Source organism: Marmota flaviventris, chromosome 11 (genome assembly GCF_047511675.1).
Source record: "Marmota flaviventris isolate mMarFla1 chromosome 11, mMarFla1.hap1, whole genome shotgun sequence".
Taxonomy (NCBI): Eukaryota; Metazoa; Chordata; class Mammalia; order Rodentia; family Sciuridae; genus Marmota; species Marmota flaviventris.
Genome location: NC_092508.1, coordinates 587,129 through 602,636, shown reverse-complemented (window position 1 = coordinate 602,636; position 15,508 = coordinate 587,129). Strand labels below are relative to the sequence as shown.

Sequence of the window (15,508 nt, the reverse complement as noted above, 5' to 3'; positions counted from 1 at the left end):
TGTTTTGCTACCCATTGATGCAGTCTGGCTCAGGTCTCTCTGGCAAGGGAGGGTCATGGTACCTTATGGCTGAAGGGAAGAGTAAGAACGCTTTCAAAAGGCCTGGCCCAAGGTCGCCTCCCACATGACCCTCCAGCACTGGTCAGCCTGCTGCAGAAGCATCCACCAAGGGCCTTGAGATCTGCCTGCCTGCGTCCTCAACCTCCAGCACTCCTGCTGCCCCTGGCTCTGCTCTGCAGTCTTCCACCGCCTGGAGCCCCACATTCCGTCAATGTGCTGGATGCATGGCTGCCCTTGCTTCGCTCCCCAGATGACTGACCATGCTTGTTTGCTCCCTGCAGGCCTCCTGAATGGCCAACACCCAGTTTGTGTCTCCTGCTGTTCTACCTCCTTCTCCTCCTTCCTTATCTGCACCTGCAAGGCCACGTCTGCTGGCCCCTTGACTGTCTTTCTCCCTACACTAAAATGGGACCTCCATGACAGCACAGCAGGGCACACCTGCTCTCCTCTTAGAGGAGGCAGCAGCTGTCAGATCCCCAGTTCACCTACACTCCACCTAAAGTGCCTCTGAAATTAGAGTCAAGGATCCTCTTTTTAAAGATAGAAACAGAAAGAAAAAAAAAAAAAATCTGAGATAAAAGCCTTAAAAAGACCAGAGAGACTGGAGCTGGCAACAGACGTGAAAGGGCTGAAACCTACACCAGCAATATGGAAGGCCAACACCACTAATGAAGTAGGGGAAAGGCACGCTGAAAACAGCATTGAGAACTTAAAAAGCAAAAAGCCTCTAGATTCACACCAAACTGCAATACTGAGCAGCTGTCCCTCTCCTATTCTGGTCAAAGACTGCTACAGCTTCCTCTGGAAAGGGAAACAGAATCTTTGACCTGGGGTCAACAGTCACAGTGGAGAGGGATCCACTCTGGAAATAGGCAGCAATATCTTTCTTGGTTGGTGCTCAGACCCCCAACCCCCCGCCCTCATGTGGCCCCCTAACACAAGCAACAGGCAGAGCATCCCTCCAGGGAGCCTGTGGAGACCCAAAGAAGCTGATGAGGGCTACGAGGAGACAGTCCAGCAGAGGCTTCTGCAGAGGGTGCCACGACACACAAGCCATGACTACACACTCAGGGGCCATTGGCATGCACCAGGCACAAACACATGACCAGAGAACCCAGAAAAGCCCTGAAATGAATGAACAAACAAAGAGCAGCCTGAAGCAAACAGTGACTTCAGGGAAAGCTTGAAGAAAAACTCAAAATCCACAGAGAATAGGACACATTACATTTGTGAAACAAAGACAGTTTATGAACCAGAAATGGAAGGACCAAGGGAAAGCTCTTAGAAATAAAATGAGAACAACTCAGCAAAGGGACTATAAATCTGAGAATACATTCCAGAAAGAAAGGGGAAACTAAGGGCACACAGCCTCAATAGAGGCTGTGTGGGGGTGCATGTGGTGAACACAGTAAATGATAATGTATCTAACATTTTAAAATCATGGACAGTAAATGTCAAAGCTTCCACTGTAAGGAATCAAGTTTGTGGAGCAATGGATATGCTTATTAGCTCAATTCTGTTATTCCAGATTGTATTTATAAGCATCATTTTGTGCCCCGTATACATAACCAACTATAATCCACCAATTTATAATTTGGGAATAGAAAACCAATGAAAATTAAGAGTGCCAATCAGGAATCTGACAGAATTTCAGAAAGAAAGAAAAAGCAAAGGGGAAGAAGTCAAAGTGCTGAATTAAGAAACTCAGGATCAGGAACACAAATTGCCAAATAAAGAGGCCCAGAGTCAACAGACTCTGAAAACAGACCCCAAAGGAATCTTGTTTTTGGTGTTCTTAATTCCAGAGAGAGCCTTTGACCTTTGCCAAAACAGTCACGCATGAAGGCTCCACACTCAGGATGGCCTAAGACTTTAGCGACCGTGGTGCAGAGGACAAAACCATGTTAGGTTTGCGCGCAGGCACAAGGCAGAACACAGCACCTGAAGACACGTGAGCCCTAGGCACTTCACCTCCCTGCAGCTGCCCTCAGGGTTGACAGCATGTGCTCCAGCAAGGTGACAGTGAAGACGGCAGAACTTGGGCTCCAGAAGACCCAGGTCCCAACACGCAGGGAGCTGCGGTGGCATGAGGCACAGTCCAGGCAGCCAAGGCTGCAGTGCTCAGCACTGGAAGAACCAATCCACAAGGAAATGAATAGAACACTGCCTTTCACCAGATAAAAGCACTAAATTCCTTGGAAACAGACTTTATTGACATGTAGAAAACTAAGCAAGGAGCAAACAAAAACCAAACAAAATTCATAACTCCAGGGAAAACAAAACGTTATCCAGGAAAATAAAAATAACCCTATTACACCTCTTGGCCTAGCTGTGAATGGCACTGTGTAGTCACAATATAAACACTAAACACCTCCCCCTACACACACACACTGAACTCACCAAATTGAGGACACACCCACTCTGGGGAGCCATGATCTGTCTGCACAGGGAAAGAAGGGGTGAAAGAAAGCCCGAAACTCCACATTCACTCTCTCCTGTCAAACAGGGTGGGAGCTGCAAGTGAGTTAAGCAAACCTGCTCTTGAGACTTGGAAACAAAGGCCCAGGGAGTCCATGAGGAGGCGCAGAGGGTCCTCTGAAGGGAGGAATGAGACTGGGGAAGGACACTAGAACTTTTCCTTTCCAGCCCCTACTGTGTATTTGACACTAAATCATAGGAAGATATGATCTTGATTTGAAATGATTTTTATTTTATTCTTTTATTTGTCCTTTTTAGTCATACATGACAGAACCGGGTATTTTGACATGTCATATGTACATGGGGTGTAACTTCATTTTGTGGTTGTTCGTGGTGTGGAGTTACACTGGTCCTGTACTCATATATGAGCATAAAAAAGTCATGTCAGAGTTTTATTTTAGAATTTGTATGAATGTCAATTAAACATAGTAAGGGAGCATACACACGGTCAACATATTGTTACCAACCTCACAGCAAGCACCAACAAGGATGACTAATACGATGACAGACGCCCAGACATGTTTCAGAAAGCATCTGGCTCTTCTTCAATGGTATTCGAGGAACTCGGGCATATCTGCCCAAACAACAGCCTACCAGAAATTCTACCTGTAAAATGTCTGATTCTAGAAATTAGGAGGGAGGAAAAAATAAAACATTGCTTTAGCCCAAAGTATCATGTAATCACTTTTTCAGTAAAAGTGACTAAAGAAGTGAGCCCTGAGACTTAGGCAGACAGCCACAGACTACAACAACAAAGTCAGAGACTTAATGACCCAAGAAAGTCTCTCATCAGGCCACTAAGAATCAACCTGCCTGATGGAGTTGCCGCTGTGACAGGGACTCTGCATTACATTGGCACTCTTCCCAGGCAGCATTAGTGATTCTAGGTACAATGAGACAAGCCTCTACACAGCCTTGGCTCATAGCACAACTAACAGTATCAGGAAAGTTTCACCATTATTGTGAATTAGTTAATGGACCTTCTAAAGTTGTCACTGAGGCTTGAGAAAGTAGTCTCCATTTTCCCCGAGTCCTAAATTCTCACAGTAGGTTAACTGTTGATGTTTTGGATCCAGAGAAATAGGAATGCACATGATGGCAGCTTTATTTTATGTATTTATTTTTGAGACAAAGTTTGACTAAGTTACCCAGGCTGGTCTTGAACTTGATGGTCCTCCAGCCTCAGCCTCCAGAGCAGTTGGGATTATAGGAAAGCCCCTGGAGATGAAGGTTATTCTTAACCAAAACTTTCTGAGCTACTTTAAAACACTACTTCTGAGCATTCTACTGTATCACACACTTAATGAATTTATCCTGGGGCACTCTGAGTGTTGGAAATAATTGAAATATACACAAAGGCGCTAGGTTTCATCCAATGTTTCAGTATTTCAGGTTTGTTTCCACAAGGAACATTAAACTATCAACAGCTCAACTATCTTGTGACTTTATCTTAAAGATGTTTTAAGAAAGCTGCCTGCTAAGAAAGCGACTGAAGACACTAAATGTGTGAAGTCATTGCCTGAGATCTTGGGGTAGTTTTGAAACTGCACATCTACAAATAACAAACCCCCAAACTGAAGGACGAGTCATCCTGCAAGTGAAGATCACGGCCTCTACAGGTTACTCCAAACGTTTCTTCGCCCGTGTGCACTGTTTAATACGCAAAACGCGTCAGTTCTCTTTTGGTTCACTCGGAATGCAAACACCACGTCAAAGCTGACCCTCGTCTTCTAAGTCAGCGAACCTAAGCACCTGGCCCCCTTCCAAGGGGGCCACTCACAAAAATACCCTCGCAACGGGCCTTGTGTCAGAACAGCTCCGGGTCTCAACGCCTGTCACCCGCTAGTGAAGCAGGAAGGGTTTCCTCGTGGTCAGGGGCGCGCAGGGAGGCTTCCTGCACAGCGGCCTTGGCGTCAGGCCGAGGCGGGAGACTCCGACGGCTGCCCGGGCCGTAGGCCACACGCGGCAGAGGACAGAACATCCCCGCTGGACCCTGGGCCGGCCGCTGCGAGCCAGCGCGCTGAGCACACCGCAGGTCTCACCTAGCGCCTCTGACTAGGAGAAGCGAAGGCCGCGCCGGCTCCGCCCTCCCCGCGGGGCGCGGGCCCGGGCTGGCGCAGGACGGCCACGTCCCCCGGGACGGGCCCGACTCTATGGTGTGCGCGGGCCGCGCCCCACCTGACCCATGCGCAGCCAATCCCGGCGCGGCAACGTGCCATCGAGACGGCCGCGGCGGCGGCTAGAGGAGCCCGCCGGCGGCTCGCCAGCCGCAGCCCAGCCCCTCTCGGCGCTGCCAGCTCGGTGCTGCCGCCATCTTCCTGGAGGGGAGGATAGAGGCGAAGGCCCCCTCCCCGTCAGCCCTCTGCACTCACGCCGCCACCTGCCCGTCCCCGGCCGCCCTTACCCTCAGCGGCCACCTGGCTCCTTCTAGAGAAGCGCCCTTTCTCCCAGTCCAGTTTCCCGTAAGGCGAAGATTCTCGTTACCTGTACCACTCTTATTAGCGTGAGGAAACCAAGCTCATAAGGTAGGAAATGTGGCGAAACAGGGACAAGCCGCCATCTTGGTAAAGGAGAAGAGGCTACGCTTGACCTCCCCCCGCCCCCAGCCTCTATATGGCCAACCGCCGTGGGAGGGGCAAGGCGCCTGCGCAGAGGCGGACGCCGCGGACGCTTGTGCGCCTGCGCTCTGGGGCTGCGCGGGGGAGGGGAGGAAGGCCGGGAGGCTCTGGCCAGGAAGGTGTTGGCAAGGGCGGGGCGGCTCGATGACGCAATCCGCCTGCGCGCGGGCGGGCGGGGCGGGTCCGGTCGGCGGCGCGTTGGGTCTGCACCTCTTCTGCGGTTTGGCGGATCGGAAGGTGAGTCTGCCCGACTGTCCCGTTGCCGCACGGCCTGGAGCTACAGGCCGACCCTCTCGAGGGGCTGCGGGGCGCTGCGCTCGCCCCTGCTCGAGCGCCGGTCTGCTGCGGGTGCCGGGCGGGGGAGGGGCGCGGCGGGAGGGTCCCTGCCCGAGGGCGGCGAGCCTGCGACGCCGCGGTCCCCCGCGCGGCCCCGAGGATGGGCCTCCCGGCGGGGCCGCGAGCAGGCGAGCGTAGAGAGGGAGGCGGCGGAGCCGGGTCCGCCGGGCGCTTCGGTCCTGTGGCCATCTTGTCCCTCCAACGGTGCCATTTCGTCCTGGAGATGTGGAGGACTTGCCGGCCACCCCGCGACCTTTGCGAAGCTCAGGGTCGCGGAGCCCGTCGCGCCGATATGATGGACGTGGGCGATAAGTGGGCAGAGAGGCCGCAGGGCCTGTCCGTTCCGCCGGCACCGGCGACGCTGGACAAAGGGCCTCCTGCACCGAAGGAGACAGCGGGGATGGGGGCCCAGTGGGGAGGGCGCTGAGCCGGGCGGGCCAGGGCACCGAAGTCCGGACCACGCCTGGTTCCCGTAGCTTTCTGGCTCCACTTCGCCTCGGCACCGCGCGACCCTGTGGGCTCTGCAGACGCGCAGACCCACGACGCAGCCGCGCTGAGCTGGGAGTGCACACTGCCACGGTCCGCCGCGCCCGGCCGGTGCCCCCACCTTGGCCACCTTCTGCGCCTTCCGCTCGCCTGGTGTTCCTGCCCGCTGCTTGTGCTGGATTTGCAGGCTGCATAGGTGTTCGCCCGATGCTGTGAGGTAGTGGTCACCCTCACGTTGCCTAGCACGGTGACCAGCACGTAGTAGGTGATATCAAGTATTTCTAAGATATAGGGAAGTTTTGTCATTATAAAGAAAACTACGATGACGTGGGGGGGCTAAGAAAGCGATTTACTGGTGCTTCTAGTTTGAGGTTCATTATTTTTAGTGGTTATTTTTGGGGTCCTATATAGCACTGACAGTGTATACTGGTTATGTCTAGCTGATACTTTTTCAGTATTCCACTCTGATCTCTCTCATCAATGCCACAGTTTAGAGTTTTTATATGAGATAAGCTTTTCGTTCTCATTTAGCAGGGTGACCTAGGGAAAGAGGGTAGGACCTAAATTCATGAGATTCAGGTTTTTCTGAATTCCAAAAATATAGAGTCTTCTGTAAATGGAAAAAGTTGTTTTTTCCTAGAGAAAAGGGTGCACCAAAACTAATCTGGCTGAAGAGCCGAGGGAGTCTGTTGATATTGCCTGTACTTACTCCACTTTGTGCTGGTGGTTGGGCCAGTTTCTACATAAAGTTCCCTTGATTGAAGGGTACTAGAATACATATGCCTTCCTCAGATGGAAAGAATCCAAATGTGGAAACATTTTAAGCCCTTTGGATAGGGAATGATGAACCTTTGGAGTCCTGTGTTGAAAGTTGGGGGATCACTTTGTGAACTTGGGGTGATATAGGATAACATATATAAATGAATGATAATTCTCATTTGTGAGTATTTCATTAATATAAATGCCACTTGCAAAATAAGAATTTATAATGCCGGGGTAGTTTTCTTTGTTCTTGATCCCTTGTTTGGGTAAGTTGGTTTATTATATGCAAATTTGGATGAGGGTATTGCTCTGTGTGAGGCAAGGATAAAGAACTTATAAACAGCTTGCAGCATCTGGAATGAGCATAGTGTGAAAGAACAGAACTTTTTCACTTGACCACATTTTTGAGAGTTGGGGGATCCCATTGGTCTGTACCCGAGGTTTTAATCAATTACAGTGCTCAGCAGTCTTACTAGATCAGAGCCTTCCCACTGAAAACCAGGTGCTCCAAAGGTTCAGTTCCTTTTCAGCTTTTATTTTATTTAGTTAATAAATTAAATTGTTAGAAAACCTCTGTGGATCCAAACTATGATTCAAAAAAAAATTAATGTGAAACAAATAGGAGACATTACAGCAGAGTTGAATGTCTTCTAAGAATTTGTAGCCTGGAATTCATAATTGACACAAAATAGTGTGTTCTCCATTTTTCCTCCATTTTCTCATACTTGTGTCTCGGGAGAAGGTCTTGATATGGAGGAACCAGACAGAAGTGGAAGTCACCGTTTTCCCTGGAGGAGCACAGCAGAGTAGAGGTCAAGGGCAACATGAGGCCAGTGTCTGAATGGTGTGCAAATGAAGGTGGTCAGCGGCCAAAACCAGGGCCCGAGGGTCCAAGAGAGGCTCTGGTCTTCCTGTCACAGGGTCTTGGTTTAGGTTGGGTAGGTATAATAGCTGGTAAAGCAGGTGCCACTCCTCTGTCTGCAGAGATCTGTACCTCCACAGGAATGGGAAGGTCGGCTACATGCTCCCTTAAGAACAAAGCCCATCATTAGAGATTCCTTTTAGAATTAGACCTAATTATGATAATCTGGGGAAAAGGAAAATAATTTGGTTCACATAGGACCTATTTTCTCTTGTTCCTAAACTTGTTCCTATGTCTATGTGTTTGATTTTTCTGATGTCAATGACATTTTCCCTCTTTACATTCCTTATTTATTGCTAGTATTGGGAGAAACTTGACTTAGTTAATATCCATCTTGTATTTAGACACCCTATTGAATTATCTTATTCTAAAATTCTTTTGGAAGTGGGTAGGGGCATAGTCTTGCTATGTTACCCTAGCCGGCCTCCAACCCAGGATCAAGTGGTCCTCTTGCCTCAGTCTCCTAAGCAGCTGGGACCGTGGGCATCTGTCACCATGCCTGGCTTAGAATTATTATTTTTTTAACCCCAGTGTTTCTGTTTTCTGTGTATTCAGTCCTGTCAGCAACAGTTTTTGTTTTGTGTTTTCACCTTATTTCACTGCATTCACAAAACTCACTGAAGTAGTATTAAATAATCATGGTAAAATTGCAATATCCAGATCTTATTTAGATTCTTGTCAAAATGAAAAAAAACGTCCAGACAATTGAAAAATATGAATACTGTTTTTTTTTATTACATCAAAAAGCTTTTATTTCCTCAGATATGTCATTTTAGGAGCCTTTATTTTTAGATATGCATACCAAAGTATAAGTGAAATGCTGGGTCTAGGTTTGACTGCACAGTAGTCCTGGACTGGAAGACTAAGAGTGAGGGTGGATGAACTGGGATTGGCCTTGAATTGGTAATTTTTGAATCTGGATAATGGGTGGCACATTGGGGGGGGGGGTTGAATTATGCCTTGAAGTTTTTTATAAGTATTTAAAAATATGTGTAGAAAATGTTAAGGGACAGACAGTTGAGGATGGTGGGAACTCAAGGTTAAAAGAATAATTCCATAAAATGGGCCCACCGTGCTGAACACCACATGCTTTCTTTTCCAAGAAGCAATTTGCCCACAGCCCTGCCTGGCTTAAGTGGACAGGACATGTCACATTCCTCAGCAAACTGCCTATCTGCAGAAGAAACTCTGGAGATAAGGATTAGTTCCTCCTAACTGTAAAATCTGTAAGAATACATGAAGAATCCAATTAGAACTGGTTACCATGGGCCAAGGGGACTTACAGTTTCCATGGCAGTGGGACTTAAAAGTCTGATATCGTCTTGCTGTCAGTCAGAAGTCAAGAGGTGAACCTGGGCAGGACTCTCTGGAAACTTCTGGGACCCCAGTAAAACTGGAGTGTAGGACAGGCACGTGGTCCCTCTCCTCTCTGAGAGCACCTACTCTCACCCTCAAGAGTGTCCCCTTTCCCTTTTCCTACCCCTTCAATAAACTCATTCCTGTTAACTCTGAATCACGTCTGAAATCTTTCTGGCTTGATCGTTTGAAGAGGGGGTCTTCATGCTGCCTAAGTTTCCTGGAAGGCCCCAGCTTTGTAATAGTAATGGACATTCGAGCTCAGTTACTAATTGTAATTCACGTAGGTTTAGCATTAGGGAATAGCATTTGACATTGGTTTTGGGAAATAATCCTGAGTTATATTTAAGTAGTTTCTTTATTTTTTATATTAGGATTGGTTGCTGAATTTTATTGTATACCTCATCAACATGCATTTATCCATGAGTTTTTCTTTAATATGTTGTTGTGATGGCTTATAGTAATAGAGCCTTTTTTAAAAATGTATATATATATTTGTTTTTTGTATATTTATTTTTTTCACTTGTTTATATATGGTGCTAAGAACCGAAACCAGTACCTCACGCATGCTAGGTCAGCACTCTGCCACTGAGCCACCACCCAACCCCAGTGACGGGACCTTTTGATATGTTTCTGGAATCCAGTTGCTAGCAAATATTTTTTTTAGAATTTTTGCATTGATATTCATGAGTGAGATTAACTTCTGATATTCATGAGTGAGATTCACTCCGGTGTGTCGGCCCCTTCCTTCCTGAAGGTGCTTCTTTTGTTTCCTCTCTCCTTCCCTCACCCCCCCTTTCCCTCTGGATCTCTTATTAAGCCATGCAGCCTTCATAAAGTGCAGTGGAGAGTTTCCCTTCCTGCACAGGGCTTGGCCCTGGTACTTGCTCTGTGTTGAGCTGTAGAATCAGCTCTTACTCCACCTAGTCTTGTCTCTGGGTGACGCTGGCTCTGGGAGGTTGTCCAGTCCCTTCCAGGGCCAGGAGCACACCCCTTCTTCCGCCTTTCCCTCCGTGCCACCTTTTGTCCCACCATTCCTATGTGTCCTCTCTTTTCTTCAATTTTCACTGTTCTCTAATACGTGTAAACCCCAATTTTTAAAGTTTTACTTTATTCTTTCAGATGCTTTCTTGGTTGAGTCCAGCGTCCTCTGCTAAGTCAGATGTGTCTGTGGGATTTCGCAGTCCACTCTGCCTCTCTCATCCCGTGTTCCCTGCATCTATCCGGTTCTGAGAAAGGCCCATGGATGTTTCCTCATTCAAATTATATTTTTATTAACTTAACTTTGTGTTCTTGTCTTTACTGTTTAGTTCTTTTACCTTGAACCCTGCCTGACTCATGCTAGTCCTGTCGCTCCTCGGGTTTGCCCTGGTGTGGTATCTTTCAGCCTTTCTCTGGTCCTTAGTTTTAAGCACATTTCTGTTCTAACCAATCTACCTCCCATCCTGCTGCAAGGGCTTCACCACTGAGCCACGTCCCCAGCCCTCTTGATTTGTAAAAACTTTAAAGTTCTTGGTGCTGGGGTCAACCCAGGACCTCACATGTGCTAGGCAAGCATTCTACAACTGAGTTACGTCACAGGTCCTATTTCTTTTTTTTTTTTTTTTTTAAGGAGAAATGAGGTTCCTTTACATTTATACTGATGGCAGATATTTTGAATTTCATCCCTTTTGTTTTGATTGAGGGTTGCTGTTGGTTCTGTTTGCTCTTGTTCTTTTTCCTTATCTTTGCTGGGTGATCAAATTGTTGTCTGTTACCTATTTTCTCTTAATATGGAGGGTCTCCTCTATTTCTCTTCAATGGCTTTCCTCTTCTTTCCTAATCAGACACTAGTTTTTGTTGTTGGAAGTTGAGGTGTCATTTCTGTCAATGTGTGTGCTTCTATCTGACCCTCACCTCTTCCTCTACTCCTTTTCCAACCTTAGGTTTTGCTGAGGTAGTTACTCTTTTCAGTTCTCGTCTACTAGAATTTTTCTAGACTATCCTTTCCACTCAAGAGACCTTAATTTACCTCTCTTACACAGTTTCACATAGTTGGTTAATGTATACAGTCTGATCTTTGTTGTTAGGAAAATTTATTTTTTTCTTCCATCTCTTTTTCTCCTGTGGGAACTTCTACTGTTAAGGAGATTTCCTAGGTTTTCCAAGACCAAGGCATATAGTGGGCCTCTAAAAAGAAGAATCAAGACTGTAACCTAGGCGTTCTAGGAGACGTTACCATAAACTCAAGGGCTCTTGAATCTTACTGCTCTATTACCTTGAATAACCAGACCAAATACACTGCATGTATTTGGGGACCTCATTTCTTCCAAGATGCTTGGGAATATTTCCATTTAGAAGAGACACTTGGAGTGTGCAATATTCATGATTTAGGGAAAAGAGGGAAAACAGCAAAGTGAAAGGCACTTAGTACTGTTTCTGAGCCTCAGAGGGAATCGCATTGGACTGCAGGCCTGTCTCCTGACCTTGTTTCTGAAGGTCAGCCAACAGTGCTGGTGTTTCCCAATGCTTCAAGGCTTCTAAGATTTGTCTACAGATTCTAGACTTCTTTAAAAATGTTGTGGACTCCCTAGCACTCGGGTGCCTTGATCCTGCTCACTCTGCAGCTTGGCACCTCTGCACCCTGGATGGCGAAGAGTTAGTGTCTAGCATGTAGTCAGCCAGTGCTGAAAAGAAAGCTTAATATTGAAAATGTGGAATGGATCACATGTACATGATGCATATGGTTGCTTTCGTCTGCGTCCGACATTTAAATCTAATTTACCTCTGTGATAAAAGGTGATTTTTCATGATTCTGGGGATGTATCTGAGGCCCGTGAGAAGCATATATGGTATACATGTGCAGTCCCTGAGGTGGGTTTTGTGTGGTATACATGTGCAGACACTGAGGTGGGTTTTGCTTTGTTTTTAACAGATAGAGGAGACACCAGGAAAGATGTCTAAGGTAAGATCCTGCTTTATCATATATACACAGGGTAAGGAGAAACTGATCTATTTTTTCAAACTTTTTACAGTCAGGACTTACATGTTTGATTCATTGAGATAAAGAAGTCTAATTTGTCATTCTAAGAGTTTTGAGCTGTCTCTTTTCTCAGGTTTTTTTTTTTTTTCTGAACACAGCAATAACAATCCATTTAGCCTCCTTAGGTCATTCCCAGCGGACTAATCAAATAGTGATTTTAAATTCTGGTAGTTTATCATGCTGAGCTTGATGGAGCTCTTAGACTTGATGATTTGGCTTAGGTCAGCCCTGATGAGCTGGCTCAAAGCCTAAGGTAAGTGAATTCTAAGACACATGCTGAGAAAGACGGAACTTGTGGTTAAAGTCACAGTATCAGTTCTGCCTGCCTTCTGGCTTTGAGCCTCTTGTTGTCCATTGCTGTCAGGTTTTTAAAAATCATAATCAGTTTTTGCTTTTTATAAAAGTATTATCTGTGTGGGACATAGATAAGAAAAAAAAAAAAAAAAAGAATCAGCCATTTTTCCACCCAGCAAAATAACACTACTAAAATCTGTGTATATTTACTTCCACTTGTATGTACATGTGAATGCAGTTTATAAAATGTAATCCTAAGAGACTGATTCATGTCTTTCCAATTAAAAAATCAGTTGTGTCTTTCTAGAAACTTCTTCTCATCTTCAGGGTGCTACTGCCTGGCCCTGGCTTGCCATTTGCCTCTCTGTCCACTCTGTGTTGGTGCCCTGTCCCTTAGGAGCACTGGTGCTTCTGCGCAGGCTCACATGCTCTTTGCGCTTTTCTTTTTTGGCCTTTGAAGCTGTATACTCAGCACCCACTTGTGGGTCCCCAGCCTGGCCTGTGGTGATGCCGTGTCCCACAGAGCTGGGAAGATGGCAGAGGAGCTGTCTCCCTTTCATAAGTGTGTCCCTCAAAGGGTCTAGTTGGAGATTGTTCTGTAGCCACATCTGCTGAATGAAACCACTCAGTTTAGTACTCTTTGTAAGCTTGATTGGTTTTTTTCTTGTAACTCCATTTATCTCAACTTAGAAATTGCAACTAAGAGGAATTAATAAACTTGTACCTTTTATATGTTGCTGAATTCATAAGCAGAATATTGATTAACAAAATGTTCATTTCAGGTTAGCATATAGCTAAGGGATTATTGGTTTTTTTCTTTTAGTGATCATAAGTGAATAATACCATTTTCTGAGAAATGGCTTTTTAGAACTATCACCTATTTATTTGTTGTAGGTCTAAGTGGTTATATCTGAAAAACAATCAAGTTATTTATTAGCTCTTCTTCTTTTTTTATTTAAATCTTGTTTTAGCAACAACCAACTCAGTTTATAAATCCAGAAACTCCTGGCTATGTTGGATTTGCAAATCTTCCCAATCAAGTTCACCGGAAATCAGTGAAAAAAGGTTTTGAGTTCACATTGATGGTGGTTGGTAAGAAACTAATTTATACCTCAATGTTATTAATTAGCTGTCCCTCTTCCCAGCCATGGGGTATAGCAAAAGCATTGCGTAGAATAGAAGGAAGATTCCTTTGGCAGGCTCAAATCACTTGAAAAATTTGGCTTGAGTAGAGTTATCATTTTTCTTTCATCTCTTTACATATGAGTGTTGGGGGTTCAGCAGGGAGTGTTGCAGTACTGGGGATTGAACCCGGAGTACTCAACCTCTGAGCTGCATCCCTAGTTCTTTTTAAGTTTTTTATGATTTTGAGACAGGACCTCCCTAAGTTTTGACTGGCCTCAAACTTGCCATCCTCCTGCCTCAGCCTCCCCAGTAGCTGGGTTACTGTGGCACCGTGTCTGGTTTTTGCTCATTGTGGCAGCTGACTTCCAAAATGGCTTCAAGTGACCTTTAACTCCTTGTCTTCATGACCCGTCTCCCCACAACCCCCCAACTACCTATATAGCCAGAGGTCACTGCAGAAATGAACGGGTATGACTTCTTATACTAGGTCATAAAAGGCCTCGTGGCTCCCAGCTTGCCCTCTTTGGGTCCACTGGCTCCAGGGGAAGCCACTGTGGGCTTTGAGGACGCTCACACAGCTCATAGAGAAGGCTGCAAGGCGGGGAACTTAAGGTCTGGGTAGCCGTGTGGGGGACCCCCTTGGAAACACACTCCAGCCCCAGGCAGACTTAGATGCAGGACTGTATCTTGCTGACATTGACTATTTCCTCATGAAAGAGCCTTGAGAGACCCCTAAACCACTCTAAAATTCTCATCCAGAAAAATCTAAAATGTTTATGGGTCTAAAAGCCTCCTAGATGTGTAGTCATTATTACATGTTAACAGATAGCTGCTGTACTCATCAATCAGAACTGTTTTTAATTCTTGTTAAAAAATTACTAACTCCTAAAATTGTACTGGTGGATGTATTTTAAGCAAATAACAGTTCTACTGCACAATTAAAACCCTTATTTCTTAAAGTTCATTGAAATTAAGTGGTTACTTGACATTCTTTTTTTTTTTTTGTTACATCAGATGTCATTGTATTATTCACCTATTATATTTTATGGACAATGCTATGTGTTGTATTTCAGCATGTCCTTGGACATGCTGAACGTATTAATTCTGTTAACCATATCATGTTTTATTTCATTCTTGGTAACTGCAAAATTATCAAAAATACTAAGGTAGGCATTGGAAAAAGCTTTGCTCATGAACACGGACAAGTGAGTATTCCTTAGAGTTATTAGTTCATGCATCTGAAGTGAAAGAAATTGTGGAATTCTTGGAGAAGAAAAGTGAGTGTCTCAACATGTTTTACGAGCTCAGTTTCATGATTGTAATAATGATGTAAATTTAAGTTTCTGGTAGAGAAGAGAAATGTAGTGTGGTGTGTCACACTCAAAAATAGGTTGTGGTAGTAATTGAAGAGCTAGGAGTCTCTTTCTCTGAAGGGCCAGATAGTAGACATCTTGGGCTCTGTGGCCATGCAGTGTGCACAGCTGTTTATCTCTGCCCTTGAAGTGGGAAAGCAGCCACCAACAGCACATGAGCAGCCACAGCTGTGTCTCATGAAACTTCTTAAGAACTGGTGGCTCATTTAGAGCTGAGTTCTGTGTTGGTCGGCCCCTGAGATGACCAGATTAGTCCTCCTACCCTGAATAACTAGAAGACAGCACAAGATGCTGGGCCCGCACTGGTTGATCCTGCAAGAAGGAAAGCAGACACTGCAGCCATCTGCCCTTCACCCTGGCCCTGCGGTGGGGTGGGGTGAGAATCAAGAACACAACAGTCTCAACATCTAAAGAGACAGATCACAGTTCAGGGGAGCTGGGGTGGCTCAAACCTGATGTAGCAAGACAGAACTCCCCCAAAGAAAAAGGGCTCCAGAGAGCTGCAGTGGGGTCCCCTCAGGCTGTGGCTGAATACCATTGCTGAACGTGAGTAAAATGTAACTACCCAGAGACTGTGGGCTGGCTGGAAGCTGCACAGGACCAGAAAGCTCGCAGTGGTCTGGAAAGGGGAGTTCCACTTGTCCAAAGTAGAGAGGTCTTACCGAACACCCAGGGC

The 15,508-nt window shown here is 45.9% G+C and overlaps 2 protein-coding genes across 3 annotated transcripts in view; one reads left to right on the top strand and one right to left on the bottom strand.

The window, feature by feature from the left end:
• Positions 1-5,139, bottom strand: part of Hdlbp (high density lipoprotein binding protein) — a 54,271-nt gene extending 49,132 nt beyond the window's left edge. Inside the window, exon 1 of the mRNA XM_027951680.2 lies at positions 5,023-5,139. The gene's annotated coding sequence lies outside the window, so the exon portion shown is untranslated. The remainder of the gene's footprint in view (positions 1-5,022) is intronic.
• Positions 4,845-15,508, top strand: part of Septin2 (septin 2) — a 37,212-nt gene continuing 26,548 nt past the window's right edge. Inside the window, exons 1-3 of one of the 2 annotated variants that reach the window (XM_027951684.2) lie at positions 4,845-5,063; positions 11,933-11,962; positions 13,306-13,426. In XM_027951684.2, coding sequence (XP_027807485.1) covers positions 11,954-11,962; positions 13,306-13,426 — 130 coding nt within the window. In that variant the 5' untranslated portion in view covers positions 4,845-5,063; positions 11,933-11,953. Of the gene's footprint in view, positions 5,064-5,317; positions 5,394-11,932; positions 11,963-13,305; positions 13,427-15,508 lie in introns of those variants that run through there. The other variant, XM_027951683.2, reaches the window with a different exon arrangement.